A 19,540-nucleotide genomic window follows, 5' to 3' on the forward strand; every position below is an offset into this window, starting at 1 on the left:
CTTGCCACGTAGATGTCGAGGGTATTTTTTTATTTTGGCCGCAAATGATTATTTAATTGTTTAACTTAATTTTTTTAATTTTAAAAATTTCTCATTTTCATTGAATTTTATATTAATTTTGGTTGCGCCTGATAGACCTTGTCACGTAGATGCCGAGGGTATTTTTTATTCTGGCCGCAAATGAGTATTTAATTGTTTAATTTAATTTTTTAATTTTAATGATTTCTCATTTTCTTTGAATTTTATATTAATTTTGGTTGCGCCTGATACACCTTGTCACGTAGATGCCGAGGGTAATCTTTATTTTGGCCGCAAATGATTATTTAATTTTTTAATGTAATTTTAAATTTCTAATTTTTGGGCATTTTCACGTGTTTCGTTGTACTTATTTCCGTCCACAAAAAAATACAAAAACACGGTAATTCCCTAAAATTACTTAATTTTTAAAATTAAGTTAATTAATTTAATTCTCATTTGAGGCCCAAAAAAATAGTTGCGTAATCTACGCGTCAAGTGCTACATTCTCCACCACAAAAAAATACAAAAACACGGTAATTCCCTAAAATTACTAAATTTTTTTAAATTAAGTTAATTAATTTAATTATCATTTGCGGCCCAAAAAATGGTTTCGTAATCTACGCGTCAAGTGCTACATTCTCCACTAAAAAAAAAACACGAAATTAGATGAGGCCGCTGTAGTGCAATTTTGCCGAGTTATTTTATGGTGAAGCCAATCGCAATGCGCATAGGGTTAATGAATTGTTCACCGTTCGATATCCAGATAGAAGACCAAACCACAACACTGTTCTTGGAGCTGTTCGTGACTTTCAGACTTACGGAAACGTCAATACCAGATATCATGGACCAGGTCGTCGAAACATCAACATGGAAGACACCGTTCTAGCCTATTTCGTTGCGTATCCTCGAGCAAGCGTCAGAGGTGTAAGCGATGATCTCGGATTATCGACGAACTACGTGTTGGACCACTCTTCACATGTCAGGCAACCTTTGAGGTAGTCCGCCCTTCCATAAACTGCAACCTTGTACCTCTTCGTGGTGGAAGGGAGTAACAGGTGGAGGGGCAACCCTTCATGCTGGCCAACTAAGGCTCTGCTTCTTCCTTAAGCTAAGGTGTGAGGTATCGTGCCGAGGTCTGAGAGGTACCGGGGAAGCGTAAATACGGTATCGTGAACGATCCCCTCGGGGCACCAGGCGACACCCCGTTGTATTTTAGCCTTCCGCCCGGACAGAAGATTAAGGGCGGTGACTTTTTACTTTCCTCTTTTCTCGTGGGACCAAATATGGAAGCACAAAAAAAAACAAAAAAAAAACAAAAACCGGGCAAGGGTTCGAAAGAACCCGGTCTTAAGCAAGGGGAGGGTTCGATAGGACCCAACCCAAAGCAAGGGGAGGGTTTGAAAGAACCCAACCCAAAGCAAGGGGCGGGTTCATTCTCTGATGTTACCCCCCCTTTTCCTTACCTTGAGGGGGGAACTTACCCCTACAGGAACCCGGCCTAGCCTTCAAGGGTCTGCCTCTGGCAAGAACCAGTCGGTGAAGCAAGGGTTCAAGGGGATAAGCCCCTGAATAAAAGTCAAAAGCAGAATCGACGCCGCAGGGAAAAATTGATGCAGGAGGAGGTCTCTGGTAAGGGCGACCCCCCGCCATCACTCCCCGATTCCCAGTCTCAGGTTTCCTAAAAGGTGAAGTCTCACGACCAAACCTATAGTGAAACCTTAAGCTCCACAACGATGGCCATCGTTAAAGAAGGCTATCCTGTGAAGACCATCTCTGCAGAGGAAATGGGCACCATTCAGCGTGAGAATCTGAAGCGGATAGATGGGTTACCTTCGGGAGACCCTCTACCTCGTTTTGGGAACTTTCAGCTGGTTGGGGGTCACGGCTTTTAGTAATGAAGGCCGTCGACCTACCGAAGCCCTTCAAGGTAGCCTTCCGCACCAAGGACATCTACACAAAGGATGGCACTGTCCTCCTTCGTAGACTCAGGACCTACAACACCGCGCTAAATACGCAATGTTGGAAGGTCGTAGCTAAAGCCGATGAGCCGACTGCCATCCGCTGGATCTTCCAGGTGGATCGAGAGCCGGTTAAGGCAATCAAGGAGGCGGGCCACCGAGCCTTAACGGGTCTGGACATGCATCAGATTTATAGCCCGGGTACCGGTAAGATTTAAACCACACCACCGGAGGTCTGTCATCATTATTCCCCACGCCAGCGTCCGCAAGCCCGGACAGGTGACAAAACCAGCATGGGTAGCAGAACCCTACTACTGACGGTCGCACCCTCGACGCTAGCCACTCAACCCAGCAGAAGGTGCAGCAATGGGTCGACCAGCCCCCACTTCGCACACAGCAGTGGGAATAAGAGCGGATGCTCTGGCAACGCCAGCCGACACCCCACCTAGAAAGGTAGGGAGCCAAGCCCTTTGGAAAGAGCGCCTAAAGGGGAACGGCGGGCACACAGCAGCCCGCATAACCCGGCACAGCTGGCACCCGATATCCCGGTGGCGCTCCAAAAGGCCGGGACATGGGTCCGCCGTGCTCTCACACGAAGGCCGGCAGCCCCACAGCAGGCAACCCAATCCGACGAAGCGGCCAGTTTGCCCGGTCTGGACAGTGGTATCTTTAAGATACTTCATGAACCTGACCCCATAACTCCGGTGGATCCTGTAAAGGAGGGTGGTTCAGTCGAACCCTCTGCCTTGGAGATCTCAAGGATGGAAGATGAGGCTCTGGCTGGCGGGGACTCAGGAGAGGACATTCCTATGGAAGATACTCTCGTGGAGGACCTAAAGGCCTTTGACTTGTCGGACACCGACGAGAAAAAAGAGGTTGTACCACTGGAGGGTGCAACAGGGGGGCAGGCTAGGGATGCAAGTCGGACCGGTGGGTGTGTTGGGGACTCCACAACCACCACTGTGTCTGAATAGACATCTAAGGCCAGCAACCGAGCTCACCTTAACCAAGATGAGTGTAAAGGTGCTGCAAATTAATTGGCACCACTGCAAGGCAGCCACTGCAGTTCTCTGTGGGAGGTTCGCAAAGCAGAGCTTCGACGTCGCTCTCATACAGGAGCCATGGACTGCCAATGGGAAGATACTTGGTCTCCAAAATGCAGGTAATATATTCTATGACTATAACTCTGCTACACCCACGGCTTGTGCACTGATACGCAAGGGCATTCATGCCCTTCCGCTCTCAATGTACACCTCCAGGGATATTGCCACGGTAAGACTCATCACGGATGGTGGTGGGGAGGTTACTATGGCATCGGCATACCTACCCTACGATGATGCTCTCCCCACCCCCTCGCAGGGGATGGCCAGATTGGTCAACTACTGTTGTTCGGAGGTTGAACAGGGGAGGATGCCGCTGTTTCGGTTACGCTGATGATAATGCTATCATCATTACTGGGAAATTCCCGGTAACAGTGAAGGACGTAATGAGGATGGCTCAGTTGAGAGCTGGTGCAGGGAGGTCAACCTCATGGTTAATCCTAATAATACTGTAATGGTTAATTTTACTCGTAAAAGGATAAAAGGCATGTTCGAGGGTATTTCCTTATTTGAAAACGACCTAGTGGAGAGCATCGAGGTGAAGTACCTCGGGGTCATCCTGGATAGCAAGCTAACATGGAAGCCACACCTTGACCATATAGTCAAGAAGGGCAAAATGTTATTTTTGAGAACTAGAAGTACAGTTAGCAAGACCTGGGGCCTAAGCCCCAGAGCTGTGTACTGGCAGTACACCATGATCATCAGACCTATCCTGCCTTATGCAGCTGTGGTCTGGTGGCCAACGGTTACTTTAAGGACTGTGCAGTTTAATCTGCGCACTCTACAAAGGCTGGCTTGTGTCGGCATTACAGGAGCCATGACAACAGCCCCAAGCGCTTCTCTGGAAATTCTCCTGAATATGCTTCCTCTCCACCTCTTTATTGAGGAAGCTGCCTTTTTAGGTGCCTATAGGCTTAACCAAAATGGCTGGTGGAAGGCTAATAATTGGGAGCATAGCCACACCAAGCTTTATCGGGATATTTCCAATCAGATGCCGATTATGACAATGGGATCTGATATGATGGTTACTAAATTTCAATTTAGTAAACCTTTCGAGGTCAACTTCCCTAGCTGTGCAGAGTGGAGTAACTTGACCTTCGTTCCTTACTATTACCTATACGTTCTAGTTTAGGCTTACGGTGAAGCTTAGACTTGGCTCTTTTAGCATTGTGTAGTCACATCTTAAGCCTACTGGGCCACGTTACCCTGACGTTATATTGAATGTGGCTACAAGAGGTGCAAGCGATGATCTCGGATTATCGACGACCTACGTGTCGACCACTCTTCACAATCACAACTTTCATCCATATCGAGCGACCCTTCACCAAGCTCTGCACGAAGGAGTTATGGAACATAGATTTGATTTCTGCAACTGGCCAATAACCATGTCTGATGAGAACCCAAATTTAATCAATCAAATGCTGGTGACCGACGAGTGTTCCTTTGGGAGGGATAGGCCTTTCAACCATCAAAACACCCACATGTGGTGACGAAAATCCTCAATGGGGTTTTCCTCACCATCATCAACAACAACTCTGACTGAATGTTTGGGCGGGTTTGCTCGGGGATCGAGTTATTGGCCCATTTTTCCTCCCAGCTCATCTTTATGGACAATGCTTCTTGGCACTTTTGCAGAACGAAATAGCAGACACTTAAGAAGATATTACGCTGGAAGCTTACAGACAGATGTGGTACCAACATAACGGCGCACCACCCCACGTACCAAGATGTGTAGTGGAGCATCTTAACGAGTTCCCTCAGCGTTGGGTTGGGAGGAATGGTCATGTTCGATGGCCATCAAGGTCTCCGTGCCTAACTCCTATGTTCTTTTTCTTGTGGGGGTTCATCAAAGCACAAGTTTACGTGACGCCCGATGAGAACATTGAAGATTTGCGTCACCGAATCATTGCAGCCTTCAAACTTGTCACTCGTGATATGATCAGACGCTCGATTCCAAACATGCTTCATCGTGCCTGAACATGCCTCGCGGCAAACGGAGGTATCATAGAACCTCACTTGTAAAATTCTTATGTTTATTCGAATTAAATGTTCAATTAAATCTTTCAAACATTTCTTACATTTACGTACAAAAATGCGATGGATAGCTTGTTTTTTTCATCAGCTCATATTTTCATGAAAAAGTGTTCTTTTCCAATGAAACCAATTTCTTCGAAAATTTTCGACAGCACTCTACAACTTTCTCATTGAAACGTTTTTTCTAGCACTTACCGGTGAAATAATATTTAAAATTTTTACAAAAACACGAAATTATTTCCGATTTTTCTATAATTTAGGATTTAAAGCGATCAAAAACTAGAAATAATACCCTGAACGCAACTCTATCTCTTGCAGTTTCTGAAAAATATGCTCAGTCAGAGCAATTCAAAACACCCTGTATAGGGAGCTATTGGCTCGTGAGGCATGAAGGGTTTTCCACCACCCTCCTACACTATTTAATCCGGCCACCTGAATTAAAGGTAATAAAGATAGCTAGATTACTTGGGCCTATAGTGGTGCCTTGGGAATTAGCCTAGCTGATTATTATTATGATGTTCACTTTCCTAATGTTAATTTTGGCTTCACTAAGCCTTTAATAATTCAAAATTTTAATCTTGAGCGCGGACCGGAATACCACAAATGCACTACTTCACGCGTAATGTGCTATCCTTATTGGTTAGAAATATCACGTTATCACTAGCTCTTTAAAAAGGGTTTCAAGCATGGTAGAAGGTAAAATCTGAAGGCAGTGATAGACTTTATCCCCCTATTTACTTTTGGTCTTAGTTTTGAGTCCGTGTTAGTTTTCAGCAAAATAAAATTTAAATTAGCATGTCTACAATTGAGGACCAGTCACTTAGTTAGGTTACGTTAAGTTAGGTAAAATTTAAATTAGCATGTCTACAATTTAAGCCCATTCACTTAGTTAGGTTAAGTAAAATTTAAATTAGCATGTCTACAATTGAAGACCAGTCACTTAGTTAGGTTAGGTTAGGTTAGGTTTCATTTCTTATATGGTACATGCCAATTTATAGTCTTTGGATAATTTTTAATTAACTATATCTCCTTAAGCATTCATTTCCGGCAATAGATTCCTTGTGAAAAATACTATATTATAGCACAATCCAAACAAATATATAGGAGGGGGCGCAATTCTTGAAAATTACCAGTTCCACTAGTTTTGCAAAAGTATGCAAAATATTCTTTCCGCAAATTAGGTCTTCAAAATGCCAGTTCGCACTAGTTTTGCAAAATAATGCAAAATATGCTTTCCACAAAATAGGACTTACCGCGGAGGAATGCTTATAGTATATTTACAATGCAGAGATATCGTTGTCACTGAAAACTCAAGGTGATATGCAGGGGTAACTCAACATTTTACTTCCTACCGCTCGCGTCCCGTCCGTCCGCCTTAGAGAAAGTTGTGTAGTCCCCCCCCCCCCTCTTTCTTCAATTTATCCTTTAAACGTGGGTCAAGTGACGTTGTACGACATTTCTAAATAGAAATTCCCCCCTTAATGAATACTTAAGGAGATATAGTTAATTTAAAATTATAAACTTGATGCGTAAGGCTTGGTACTCTCCTCTAGGTCACGTTATAGATGACCTATGACTTTTTTTAGTATGGGGTTGGGGAGGCGCCACTCGCCCCCAGCGCCCGAGCGAAGTGAGTGCCCGACGCCGTCAGGCACCAATGTATGGTCTTTGGATAATTTTACGATATCACTAATTGCAATGTCACTAGGTACGATTCCAGATTGCCCACCGTTAATTGTAAGAATGTGGCTGACATATGAGAAAAAAGTGTGGTGTCGGCGGATTCACGACGAAACTATTTATAAGAAAAACGTTACTAATCCCCAAAAATTACAACTTTTAAGTTAGTTAAAAAATTATCATTTGCGGCCCAAAAAAATTAAATTCGTAATTTCCGCGACAAGTTCTACATTATCCGCCAAAAAACCATGAGGCCGCTGTGGTTTAATTTTTCCCCTTAAATAACTATTTTTAAAACTAGTAACCTAAATTTTTTAGAAATTCGTGGGTGAAATGAACTTAAAAAAATATGAATACCAGGAACTACTTAATCATTACGACTATTTGGAACAATAGCCCCGCCACTAGTTTTCCACTTTTTAGTTGCACCTTACCAATGTACTTATTAAGGGGAAACTAATGGTGCAAAAGTTATTAGCCGCAAATAATTAATTTTAAAGATATACTAATTTTAAAAATGTACGAACCGAACGGTTCGGGGCGTAGAATTCACTCCGCGGCGAAGAGAGCTCACCGTCACGCCGTTTTTCCCTTTCAGAAATCAGCCTTTCTTTATTTGTTGGGAGTGGTAATGGCGCCAGTAGGACCACAATATACGTGAAATATGCTGCTGTAGTAGACGTGGGGTCTAAGGATTAAAATGACGGTGACCGAAACAAAGCTTTTATAAAAAGATTAAAATGACGGTGGGCTACTATACAGATAGGAAAGAAACATTTCACAAACCGTATTCATTTTCCGCTAACCATGCCCGATACCGGGTCTTCGCGTAGTTCCGCAAGTTCAGAAGATTCAAAGGCTATTTTTAACAATAGGTACTTTTAGTTTTTGTTTATTTTTTAAGGTGTATTATTTGACCACAATTTATTATTTACAAATATATGATAAATGTAAAATTGTTACTTGCCAAGTTGCCAGCAATTTTTACTTCGTAAAATACGACATATTTTGAGATTTTCTCGGGAAATACGAGATTTTTGTACGTGATGAAGAATTACGTTTAACTTCAAGATATTACATAATTTTTAAAAACTGTCCAAACCGAAAATGTTTTTTACGGCGAATTCAATTCGCTAGATACTAGGTACGATTTCACTGGAAACAATGTCCGTAGGTGGGGTTAATATATGCATCCAGGAGGAGGGAGAACTCCTTCGTGTGGGATCGATTCATCTCTCAGTCGCTCTCCCTTGTTTAATTCGCACCACAAGAGACTATACTAGGTACTGTCCTCTAGGTCGTGTTATAGATGGCACAGCTTGATTAGGAAGAATGGGGCTGGGGTGGCGCTCGAGCAAAGTGAGTGCGCGGCTCCAATACTTCGATTACGAGTCCAGTTTTACTTTTAGTTTACACGTACAAAAATCTCGAAATATGTCGTTTTTTCCGTGGTAAAAATTGATGGCACGTAACAATGTCACATTTATCATATCTTTCTAAATAATAAATTGCGGTTAAAACTTTTTGCATTTTGGTAATACTTTGGTTTTTTAATTTAAACATTATTTTTCGGGAATTAATACTTAAGGAGATCTATTTAATGGGGTTTATATATGCACCCATGATGATTATAAGAACGGGGCTGGGGGGCACCGGATCGGGCCCCCAGCGCTCGAGCGGAGTGAGTGCGCGGCGCCGTCAGCCGCCAATGTATAGTCTTTGGGCAATTTTTAATTAACTTTTTAAATAATGCTTTGCGGGGAATAATTTTTGCACCATTGGAATCTCCTTAAAAAGTACTTTAAGGGGGGTCGAGAGAGGTGAACAAAGGGAGTGGCGGGGCTAATGTTCCAATATACCAAAATTAGTATAAGTTTGTACTACAATTACAGCGAGGGACAAATCCTCAAAAAAATTATTTACTACTGGTCAAATTCATTAATCAGTTGCAATTACTTACATCGAGTAGTTACTTGTCCTTTGCAAATATAAATTAAAGAAACACTGCCACAAAAGAGGCAAGGAAGGATGTACATTTTCAGTTTCCAGACAATTATTAGCCCAACGATATATTGGTAAAGATTCTAGTTTTGGGCAAGACATTTTCAAGTGATGTGCTGTTTTCTGCACAAAGAAAAATTAAAAAATGTTTTATCAAAATACTTGTATAAGATTGATAGTACAATATATTTTAAATAATAATTTCAATATCCCTATAAAATGAGTATAATCATTTGCAGCTTTGATTTCAAATTTGAACCCTGTCAAGTGTTAGTGGCATCTTTGAGCAACAAACGCAGCAGCCCCAAACAAGGAGAACGCAGCTAGCCTATAAACACGTTAACGCAGTGTTGCGTACAACTTTTATTGGACGAACCTTTACACTGAACGTTTTACGGAAAGGGGGAAGACAATTTCTCAATTTTCCTCTTCCAACAGCAGCAAGCGCTAAAGCGTCTAACCAATGAAAACTATACACAAAAAAATGTAAGACTTTTGACAGGTTGCGTTCTCCTTGTGTGGGGTTCTGTGTTTGTTGCTCCTAGGTGACATGATAAAATAACTTGTTTAAGACTCATTAATCAGAGGGTCGTACTTGTAAATTCAACACTGAAGGAGTAACTCCGAGTTTTCAGTGCCACGAGCTGGGATCGAACCCCACAATACTCTTGCTGCGAGGCTAAAGTGCTAACCACTCTGCCACCCCACATGCATCAACATTCAATTAATCCATGTAAGTTAGATCTTAACTACCTCCATGCGTGCCCACAGGGAGGCAAACATGGCAAATGTCCCCTCTTTGATGCACTATGAATTCAGGAATAAAGGTATGAAGTTCTCCCTAGACCAGTGATTCCCAAAATTTTTGATTATAAATTATTATTAATAATGGGGGAACCCTTTGGTATTTGAAAAAAAAATCATGAAATCAGTATTTTTTGTTTTGTTTTTTAAGCCTCCCAGATTCAAATTTTGCCAGTAGATGGCGATTGGAGCTCTTTGAGAAACGGTTAAAAAATAAGTATCACATTGATAAATATTAAAAGATGAAAACCAATGCTAGTACCTTAATTGCAGCATCTACAGTGGACTGATAATTCATTGTAAGTTCAGTTAAAGTTGATTTCCAAAGCAAATCCATTTGAGAATGACTTGATTCTGCAGATAAAATAAACAAGAATAGCCAAGGAAAAGATGGTAGCGTATTGCTTGGAATTAAAGATGGCCAATCTTGTCCTGTTCCAGACCATGCCAAGATGGAAAAAAAGGAAGAAACAACCCCAGTATTTGACGGTGGCGGCTTCTAAAAATATTCCAACAAAACTGTACATAAAATAGGTCTACGTAACCGATAAAAAACTGTAATACACAAAAAAAAACAACTAATAAGAAATTCCCCCCATGTAAAAAAGGTATATTTATCAGAAAGGTCAAAAAATAAACCGTAGCTATCATGAATTTCTGTTTTATGTAAGAATGAAACGCTAGTCTGTGCTAGCACAATTATGATGCAACATCTACTATCAGAATAGAGAAATATACGCTTAGTTTATGATTTCCTTTTCTGCCATTTCTACAAAACTTAGATCCTAGCTGGCAAAGCTAGGTGTCATAACAAATATTAAATTTTTTTAATTATAAATAGAGATCAAATTTCAATAGACAGTTTATTTTTGTTTTTCTAATGAACCTAAGAAAGAACCTTTTTAGAAGGGACAACTAATATTTCTACATTTATTCTGAATTTTAGGCTTTATTTTTAAGAGTGGCACAAGACTAGATTTTGAAGCAGTTTAAAAACAATTTTTTTTTAAATAAGGTTAAGGCAACTAATAACGGCGCTATCAAATGCCTATCATGAAGTTCCCTTAAGTGAAATTTTCGAATAAAGTGCCCTAAGATATCAATACTGTACCATGCGATAAAAGTGACCAAGCAAATCTTAAAGGGAGCATATAATTTTGAAAATTGTTAATAATGGTCATTGCAGTTGTAAATTAAGAACGAGACGTTTTTTAACTCTCATAACTTTACAATCCTCGTAAATTTATGAGGAAGTGGGCGTGACCAATGAACTTACGATCGTTTTTGCAAAAATGGTGTGCAGAGACAATTATTGGCTTGTCACTTTACGAGGGCCCTGGAGGTGACGTAAAGACGTAAAGACGTAAACGGCGCCAAATATTGAAAACAACAATGGAGTTTGTCAATTTGCTCGCAATGCGTAGAGCTGATGAAATTAATCGAGGAATAAATGTTGTTGAACCAGTTGGAGATGAGAGAATTTATCACGAGAGACCAGACCCTTGAGAGTTATCAGACAGAGTTTTTAGCAAATTATCGACTTCCAAAAAGGGTATTCATTTAACTTTTGGGAGAGCTAAGGCCCGCACTTAACCATGAAACATTGAGAGGCCGGCCAGTATCTGCAGCTTCCCAGGTAGGAATATATTTCTTATCACTAAGTAAAATTTTTGAACTACTATCATATGCAAATTTGCCTATGATGATCATAGGACAGATGTTTTATGGTCAAGGATTCTCTTTTTAGAAGTTAAGAATTTGCTAATTAACATTTATTTACCCATATTCAAACAAAAATTCACCTAATTTACGTAAATATTTAGCCAAATTTACCCAATTTAAGTATACTTACTCAAATTGACATGTATTTACCCAATTTACACACGTTCTGAATTCTGTTTCTAATTTAACTTTGAAATTTGAGAAATATTTGATTTTTCCCAAATTAATTTCGGTAGAGAAAACCAGGTTTTAAGATGTCAAAAATATTATTGGTTGCACAAGAGAAAGGAAAAACGTCAACAGCATGAGTTTCAACTGTTTAAAAAGATCTTTAGTTATAGAGAACCAATGAGATACCGTGCTCATTTAATTTTTTTAAAGGGGTTAGTAGCTTACTGGTTAAAGCGTGGGGTGGATTGGGATAATGCACAAAACTAATCAAAAGTTGATCAAATATATGAAATTCATCAACTTTTTATGTGTAAACATTTTTTAATTAAATTTCTTAAATTTTGATAAAAAAATATTAATTTTGATCAAGGTAGATCAATTAATTATATTTTTTTCGTCAATTTTGATAACGTTTTTCTATTTTTTGTATTTTAAATTTTTTTAAAATTGGTGTCAATGGGAAAAATTTCATTTTGTGTTATCAAAAACATTTTCGAAAAATGAAAGCCCAGCGAAACTTTCCGCTTGCAGGTTTTTCAAGTTACATTAAGGGGTACATGATACCCGAGTTTGAACCAAATCAGTGGTACATTCCCTGTTAGTAGTCTATTGCACCAGTAGGCGGATATGAGATTATTAATTTATAATATTATAAAGAAAAATTCCATGCCTAAAACATTTAATTACAAACCTCCTCAATTTCCATTAAAGGTAACTCCTGAGTGCAAATAGGGAAATCATCAAAATAAAAATTTTAACGTGAAAATAGGTACTCCACATAATGGCATAACTTTTTTACCTTGACAAGTGCACATAGAGTTATTCTAAGTGTATCCAACATGTAAGCATCAAGAATGGAAACCTCCATCAACTTATCAAGCAGGTAGAAAACATTATTGGCTCCTTTCCATTTAGCTAAGAGACCTTTTTGACCTGATTCTAAATTTTTTAAGAGCAGCATACACCATAATTTTAAAGCTTGGCCTCCAAGTTCCATAGTATACTTTTTAGCGTGATTTATTTGACCCTATAAGAACACCGAATATGTGAAAAATCCTACAAAATAAATTATAATGCACTAATAGGAACTTCAATTTTTCCAAATTTATACAATTAATGCTTTGTAGGATGCAATTTTGGTCTTTAATGAACTATGACCAGAGCAATGGCTTAGTTGGAAAAACTAAGTGCTAATGCAAGATAGGAAAATTGGCCTTTCTGTCAATGTAAAAGGGTCACCACAAAACAGTCAAGATACTGCACTTTCTCATTAGTGAAAGTTATGGTTGAAAAGACACTTGATACAGGCTCACAACGGTTTAGTCAAGTTGTGAGTAATGTTAATAAGCTTTGCCAATTTTATTTCATTTTCTAAGCCATAATACAACGAATATCTCAAACCAAAATTAATCCTATAAGCAATAAACGTACAATTACAAATTCCTGATTCAAAAATATATTAAAAAATACATACAAGCATAGTGCCAGCCAAAAATTTCAGAGTTTTTCCAGGAAATTCTTGAGCGACTAAACTTGAGTAAGAGAGATCAGATAAAACTAGCAGTTGCAAATCTGATAAAAACCTACAAATAATTGAAAATAATAATTATTAAAAAGCCATTAAAAGGCCAAAACGGTCTACTAGTTAGATTATTTAGCACAATCCAAAATGTTCCTCACCATAGCATACTTAAGTAATATGGAGAAGTGAGTCCATATAAAAAAAAAATTTAGAAAAATCCATGAGCTACTTTAAATTTAAATTAATTTTTAAATTGTATTTTTTTACTTATTCATTTTATTTATATATTATGTACATGGTAAATTACAGGTATAAAATAGGTCTCATGAATTTATTTCACTCATGAATATTCAATTCTATCATTGCCTATTTTTGTAGCGTCACCTGCAACCAACAAAATGACGCAAAAAGCCCCCAATTTCTTAGCATACCATGTATCCGTCCATAGCTAGGAGGTAGCATGCTCACCCCTCGTGTGGGAGACCAGGGTTCAAGACTGGGTGTCTACATATAACATTTGCATTACTATTATTTTTATAAAAACCCTTTACCTGTTACAAAACTTAATTATAATGCTTTGAAAAATATTTGATCTCTAGTTATATAACTACACAAATATAAATAAACAAGTTTTACTAAGAAATACAGCATTAAAAAGTTCACTAGAGTTAATAATATAATAATAATCAGCTAGGCTAATACCCATGGCACCACCTTAGGCCTAAGTCATCAAGTGACTTTTGAAGCCTTTTAATTCAGGTGGCAGACATTTATCCGCAGCCTCAGATGTGACAGATGAGCATGCTGCCCACCAAGCCTGGCAAAAAGATTAAGAACTTTTTGCCTGGTGTTTTGATTCATTACAGTAAAGAAAAATACTATAAAAATTTAAAAGAATGCGGGTATCCTTTTCACTTAATTTTCTAAATAAGAAATCGATAGAATTAGGTTCCATAGGCTTTCATAATATCTTAACAACTAATCACAGAGTTCTACATATTTAATAGGCTCCGCCTTGCACCTCGCGAGAGGTGTAATAAATCCATGGTCTCTACTCACAAGGAGACGACCCGAGGTGTAACACACCGATTTTGTTCAAACTCGGGGGTTTGGTAGACCTTCATGTTACTTGAAACACCCTAAAGGAAAATGTCTCCATAAGCAACCGTTTTGGCATGGCAACCAAAAATCTTTTTGACAAAACAAATAGGAAATTTTCCCATTGAATATAACATCGTAATCTGAGCAATTTTAAGGGTACCCTCTGTAAAAAATTTAATCAATTCCGAACTTTTGCATTATTTTTTTATTTATATTTTCTATTTTTAGCATTTTAAAAAATTTAATTTTTTTTACATTTAAAATTGGTCAGATTCCCATGTTATATTCAATGGGAAAATTTTAATTTTTTGTTGACAAAAACATTTTTGGTTGCCATGGCAAAACGGTTGCCTAAGGAGACATTTCCCTTTAGGGTTTTTCAAGTTACATGAAGGTCTACCAAACCCCCGAGTTTGAACAAAATCGGTGTGTTACACCTCGGGTCGTCTCCTTGTCAGTGGTGAGCAATTATTGCCATGACTTGCTTTTATACCTCCTGTTAAATCAAGTGGCAGAAATGTAAAATTAGGTGATCCAGCATAAATCTTAAGACAACTTTTTAAAAGAGTTCTCTAATTTGTTAATATTCATTAATTTTTAGTAATTTAACTTTATAATTAATAAAACACTGACTTCCTCCCTTAATCAGAACAGTAAATTTGAAGACACTAGTGGTATTTTCTGAAATGAAGTACACATGCAAGGTGGATTTAAATAACCACTTGTAATGAAATTAAAAAGTTGCATGAACATAGGAGGCAGGTTCTTACGTTAATCCTTTATTAAATTTATTTATTTGGGACCTGGAGGGGGTTAACCTGCTCTTTATTCAAAGGGCAAGACTGTCAAACAAACTTAACAACAACAATGGCAAGGGGAAACTGAGCCCCTTCGACTTAGAATGAGCTAGCTATATACAAATCCCCCCCCCCTAGCGGCGAACTTCTCAACATGACTATCTTTTATTTTAGCAGGAAAGTCCCTTAAAAACTTTATAACTTATGATAACTTTCAATCTTGAAAGTTCTTTTTGAAGCGCAGTTAAACCATGTGTACTACCTTTCAGTAATAACCACAATTCTTAAATGAAACCCACAAAATATTTAAAATCAACTGAGGAGTATTTAAAATACAGTCTTTACTTTTCATTTTGAAGTAACTTCTCTGGGCGTGAATAGAAAAAGGGAAGAATATAAAATAAGGCATGAGCAGAGGCATAGTAGACTCCTTTCGCTACTAAATCAGACCAAAGGGAGAGTCCATTTATGAGTAAATTTTCCACATTGTGCCCAGTATTCGTCATCATCAAGGCAGCAAATGTGGCTGCCGGTTTCTTTTCCTCCAAACCTCTCATTAAAGGTTGTAGATATCCTGCTTGTTGGAATATCGGAATTTCTATCTCCTCAGAAATCAATGAAACACTTTGCACACCTCCACTTAAAACTTTTATCCATGGTGGATTAGGATAGTCTAAGGCATGCAAATGAAGTGACAACAGAAGATCCCATGCCCATGTAGCAAAACCTTGAGATGTAGTAGATGTTACAGCACTGTCCCTCATGCTCTGTGCAAGAAATAGAACTTGCTGGATGCTTCGATATATGATATGCCCTTCTTCCTTCTCAAATTGATAACAAGCTTTGACCACGGTTAATGCAACTTCTCGATGAATACTTGGATGTAAATGTAAATGTTCATTAGTTGGGTCAAAACCCCAGTTCAGTCCTGATAAAATCAATTTTGCTAGCTGGTTGAATGGAGACTTTAATGCATTGTCCAAAAGGCAATGAGACAAAATATCCAAATCATCTTTTGTAGGTTTCCATAAATGAAGAGGCAAACCCCGAAATAGAAAGAGTGACATCTAAAAATATTTTACTTCAGAATTGTTCCATTTGTTCCATAATAAGTGATAACAGACAATAGAATGATCATCACCTAAAAACCAAGTCACTTTTGGGGGCCATTTTGAAAACCACTAATTTAAAAATTTCAAAGAGTAGGGAAAAATTAGGGTACATGGTGTTTTAAAAAATTATATCTTTGCAAATATTTGTGACCGAATACTGCGATTTCCTCATTGGTTTCAGAAATAACTTTAGAATTTAAATATTCTATAAAGGCCAAATCCCATAATTCAAGTTACATGTACGTGATTTGATTTTCAAGTACATACAGTAGTATATTGTAAATATAAGCTCAAAATTAAACAACTGCTTGTTGCGAGTCCCCTTAAAAGGAAATGAAGTGGAAACCAACTGGCCAGTGTGATAAACAAGGGTGCAAGAAAATATTTTATTTGTGTCATCAAAACATAATAATAAGCTAGGCTAATACCCAAGGCACCACCCTAGGCCCACGTCATCTTTTGACTTTTAATGACATCTCACAATCACTTCAAGCTTTATTCAATTATGGTCTATCACCGTTACAATCGTTTGGAATTGGTGTAGTCAGGGTCTAACAACATTACATTTCTCATCACCTTGGAGATTATAATAATTATAATCAGCTAGACTTCTACCCAAGCCACCACCCTAGGCCCTATACATAATATAAAAGCTGAAGTTAATGAACCAAAATTATTAGATAGGTTGTAATTTTTGAGAGCACAATCAAGGTTGTTATCTAGTATCTATTGTCATCCTCTTTCCTTTCTCTCACTCCTCCACGTGTACTCTTAATTCAGTGCCCAGCATTTGAAAGAGCAAAGAGATCAGTGGTGGCACTTTCCATATTGGATCCAACCTCCGGGTTGTTGGACTCAATTGGGATACTATTTGAGGCAAAAGTATGAAATGGTTTAAATGAATCTATTGGTCATTATCACTCCAATTGGGGACCTTTTCATATCGAATTAGTTCCAATTGTGTTGCGCATACTCCAATTGATATTTTCATTATAACCAGTTGGTTTCAATTGAGGTCAGATTGGTACCAATTGTAAATTTCATCTCCAAGTGTTCCCTACCCTTACCAAAAAGTAAGTTGGATTTCAGTTTGTATTTACTTTGTATACACATTATTAGTTGATATTGAGTTGGTATTAAGTAGGCTCAAGTTGTCAGCATATTTCAAGTTACTATTAAAGGGGTAATAAGTTGTTATTCAGTTGGTAGGAAAATACTGCTTTTGCTAAGTTTATAATTAGTTGGTTTTTAGTAGTCAGGAAGTTACATAATATTTTTAAGTTGGATTTTAGATGTTTCCCAAGTAGGATTTAAGTTGCTTTTAAGTAGTTAAATGTAAATGTTGATTCTGGTTTAGTTGGAAATAAGTTGATTATTTAAGAGGATTTAAGTTATTTTTAAGTAGGCATTCGTCCCAAATACAAACTGAAAACCAAGTTGAAAAACAAGTTGTCGTAAGTGGTTTTTAGCCAACTTATTTTTTGGTAAGGGTAATTGGCCTCTAACATACCCGAATTGGTGCAAATACGGTCCCAATTTGAATTTGATTGGTTTCGAATGTTTTTTCGTAAGGGATTTTCAGTTTTAAAAATGACTGCAGAGTAGGAGGAGTGGGATAGTATTTCTGAGTAAATAAACAGTTTGAAGGTTTAACAATTTCTCTTATTTAATTATTGCATTAATAAATTAAATTATCAATCATTACACGATCTCATTGTTACCTTCCTTTCCTACCAATTTCATTAAATTAATAAAATTCTTCTCCACTGTTGTGCATGGAGATGAAAATTTCAAGATTTCAATCTAATATCTTTGATTCATTAATATCTAATGGAAGTGCATCTACATGTCGTTATTCATGTTATGAAAAGATACTGAAATTTAATTAAAGCTCAAATAAGTTTTAATAATTCCAAAAACATGTTTGCTATTTTAAAGAAAGAGACTAGACTTCACCTTTTTTAAACATAAGTTCCTTACATAAGTTTTAGGAATTAAGAACTGGATAAAAATTAACCATTACAAATGAGTTTATGACTTACCATTTCAATTTCATGAATAGAATCAACAGTCTTTCTCAGTAATATTGAAATAATATGAGGATGTTTTGTGCCTATTGTTGCTAATAAGTCTCTGCCTTCTCTTGACAATGTAACACGTAATCGTTCATTTAAGAAAGCAATCTTTGTAATAAAAAAATGAGGTAAAATTAGGAACAGCAGACAAGAAGTTCCTATGATGAAAACGTACTTCAAAAATGTCAAGTGAAATCAAATTAACAAGCTCTGTATCCTTAGCATCTCTCGCAATTGCCATATTAGAAAAGGTTGTTAACAAATAATATACCTCCGATTCTAACATGGATTCCAACATTTCCACAAACTTCATTTTATTGCTAATATCTAGATTATTAAGAGAAGAGCTTAAAATTTATAAAGATGAAGACTGGACAGTTTTATATTGCTATAATGGTACTCTAAAATTACCTTTAAGTTGTATTTTTCCAGAAAATTCCTTGTAAGTCATAGCTTTTTGATCTTCCTGGTGCAAATTGTGGAGGAGCCACAAAATACGCCACATCATCTGAGATGAAACACATTTATAAGGCAGAACAGCCATGAACTGCCACGAGCCAAGCCTTTTTAAGAATAACATACAAAATTTATAAATAGTAGGATCAGAAGTATATCTCTTAGAGAATAGAGATAAATATTGATCTCAATAATCAACTTGAACCAGGTACCAGGGCCACAAACAAACTTATCGGCTCTGGGAGAGGGGGATTTGCACAGTGTTTTATTCCATTTTTAATTTCCTAACGTTAGAGTTTTCACAGGGAATCTATACCCCTCACATATACCTTCAGTTACACATTGTAACCCGGCCACATGAATTAACGGCTTTAAAAGTTGCTTGATGACTTAGTCCTAAGGTGGTGCCTTGGATATTAGAGATTAGAGATTTACACTGCTTGAAATATACCTTTTAGGGGAAAAGATAAGGTTTGGGAAAATACATTGTATAACCGACTCTTTATAAAGCTATTGTATGGGCCAAAGGTATTCTAATTCAAATCCTATAATTTTTACATTTACATCATCTGGTAGAATAATGCTTTTTGCTAATTACTGGTATATGCTTCCATGATTTAGGAGTTATATTGTGCCCATTGGAATATACGTTGAACCTACGAATGGTAAAAAAAAACCCAGAGGTTTTAAAATTTGTGCTTGCCTTATTGACTTTATCTTAACAGTCAAGGCCCATCTATAGCATAAAATTAAGAAAAAATTAGCCCTTGAAGGGTTGAGGCCAGCATAAATTCAATAGCACTGATTGGGGGGAGGAAAAAAAGAAGCCTGGACAGGTTTCATTTTTAAGATACTTCTGAAAATCAGAATCTGCCTATATGTCATGAAAGGCAACACAGTTTGGGTGATTTGGCTGGATAGGTGGTAAAGGCTTATGTTTATAAGTTACTTTCAAAAATGTGTGACAGTTTTTATCCTAGGCAGCATTA

At 37.7% G+C, this 19,540-nt stretch overlaps 1 protein-coding gene across 2 annotated transcripts in view; it reads right to left on the minus strand.

The window, feature by feature from the left end:
* The window catches only part of Epg5 (ectopic P-granules autophagy protein 5), a 92,922-nt gene that overhangs the window by 54,340 nt on the left and 19,042 nt on the right, over positions 1–19,540 (minus strand). Inside the window, exons 11-19 of one of the 2 annotated variants that reach the window (XM_090167900.1) lie at positions 18,507–18,658; positions 18,271–18,422; positions 18,063–18,203; positions 15,254–15,975; positions 12,963–13,071; positions 12,288–12,515; positions 12,180–12,206; positions 9,858–10,094; positions 8,751–8,914 (exon numbers count right to left, since the gene is read on the minus strand). In XM_090167900.1, the coding sequence (XP_090024026.1) occupies positions 8,751–8,914; positions 9,858–10,094; positions 12,180–12,206; positions 12,288–12,515; positions 12,963–13,071; positions 15,254–15,975; positions 18,063–18,203; positions 18,271–18,422; positions 18,507–18,658 (1,932 nt within the window). The remainder of the gene's footprint in view (positions 1–8,750; positions 8,915–9,857; positions 10,095–12,179; positions 12,207–12,287; positions 12,516–12,962; positions 13,072–15,253; positions 15,976–18,062; positions 18,204–18,270; positions 18,423–18,506; positions 18,659–19,540) is intronic. The other variant, XM_090167901.1, reaches the window with a different exon arrangement.

This window comes from Leiobunum rupestre, chromosome 3, assembly GCF_980474605.1.
Source record: "Leiobunum rupestre chromosome 3, qqLeiRupe1.1.hap1, whole genome shotgun sequence".
NCBI classification, from domain to species: domain Eukaryota; kingdom Metazoa; phylum Arthropoda; class Arachnida; order Opiliones; family Sclerosomatidae; genus Leiobunum; species Leiobunum rupestre.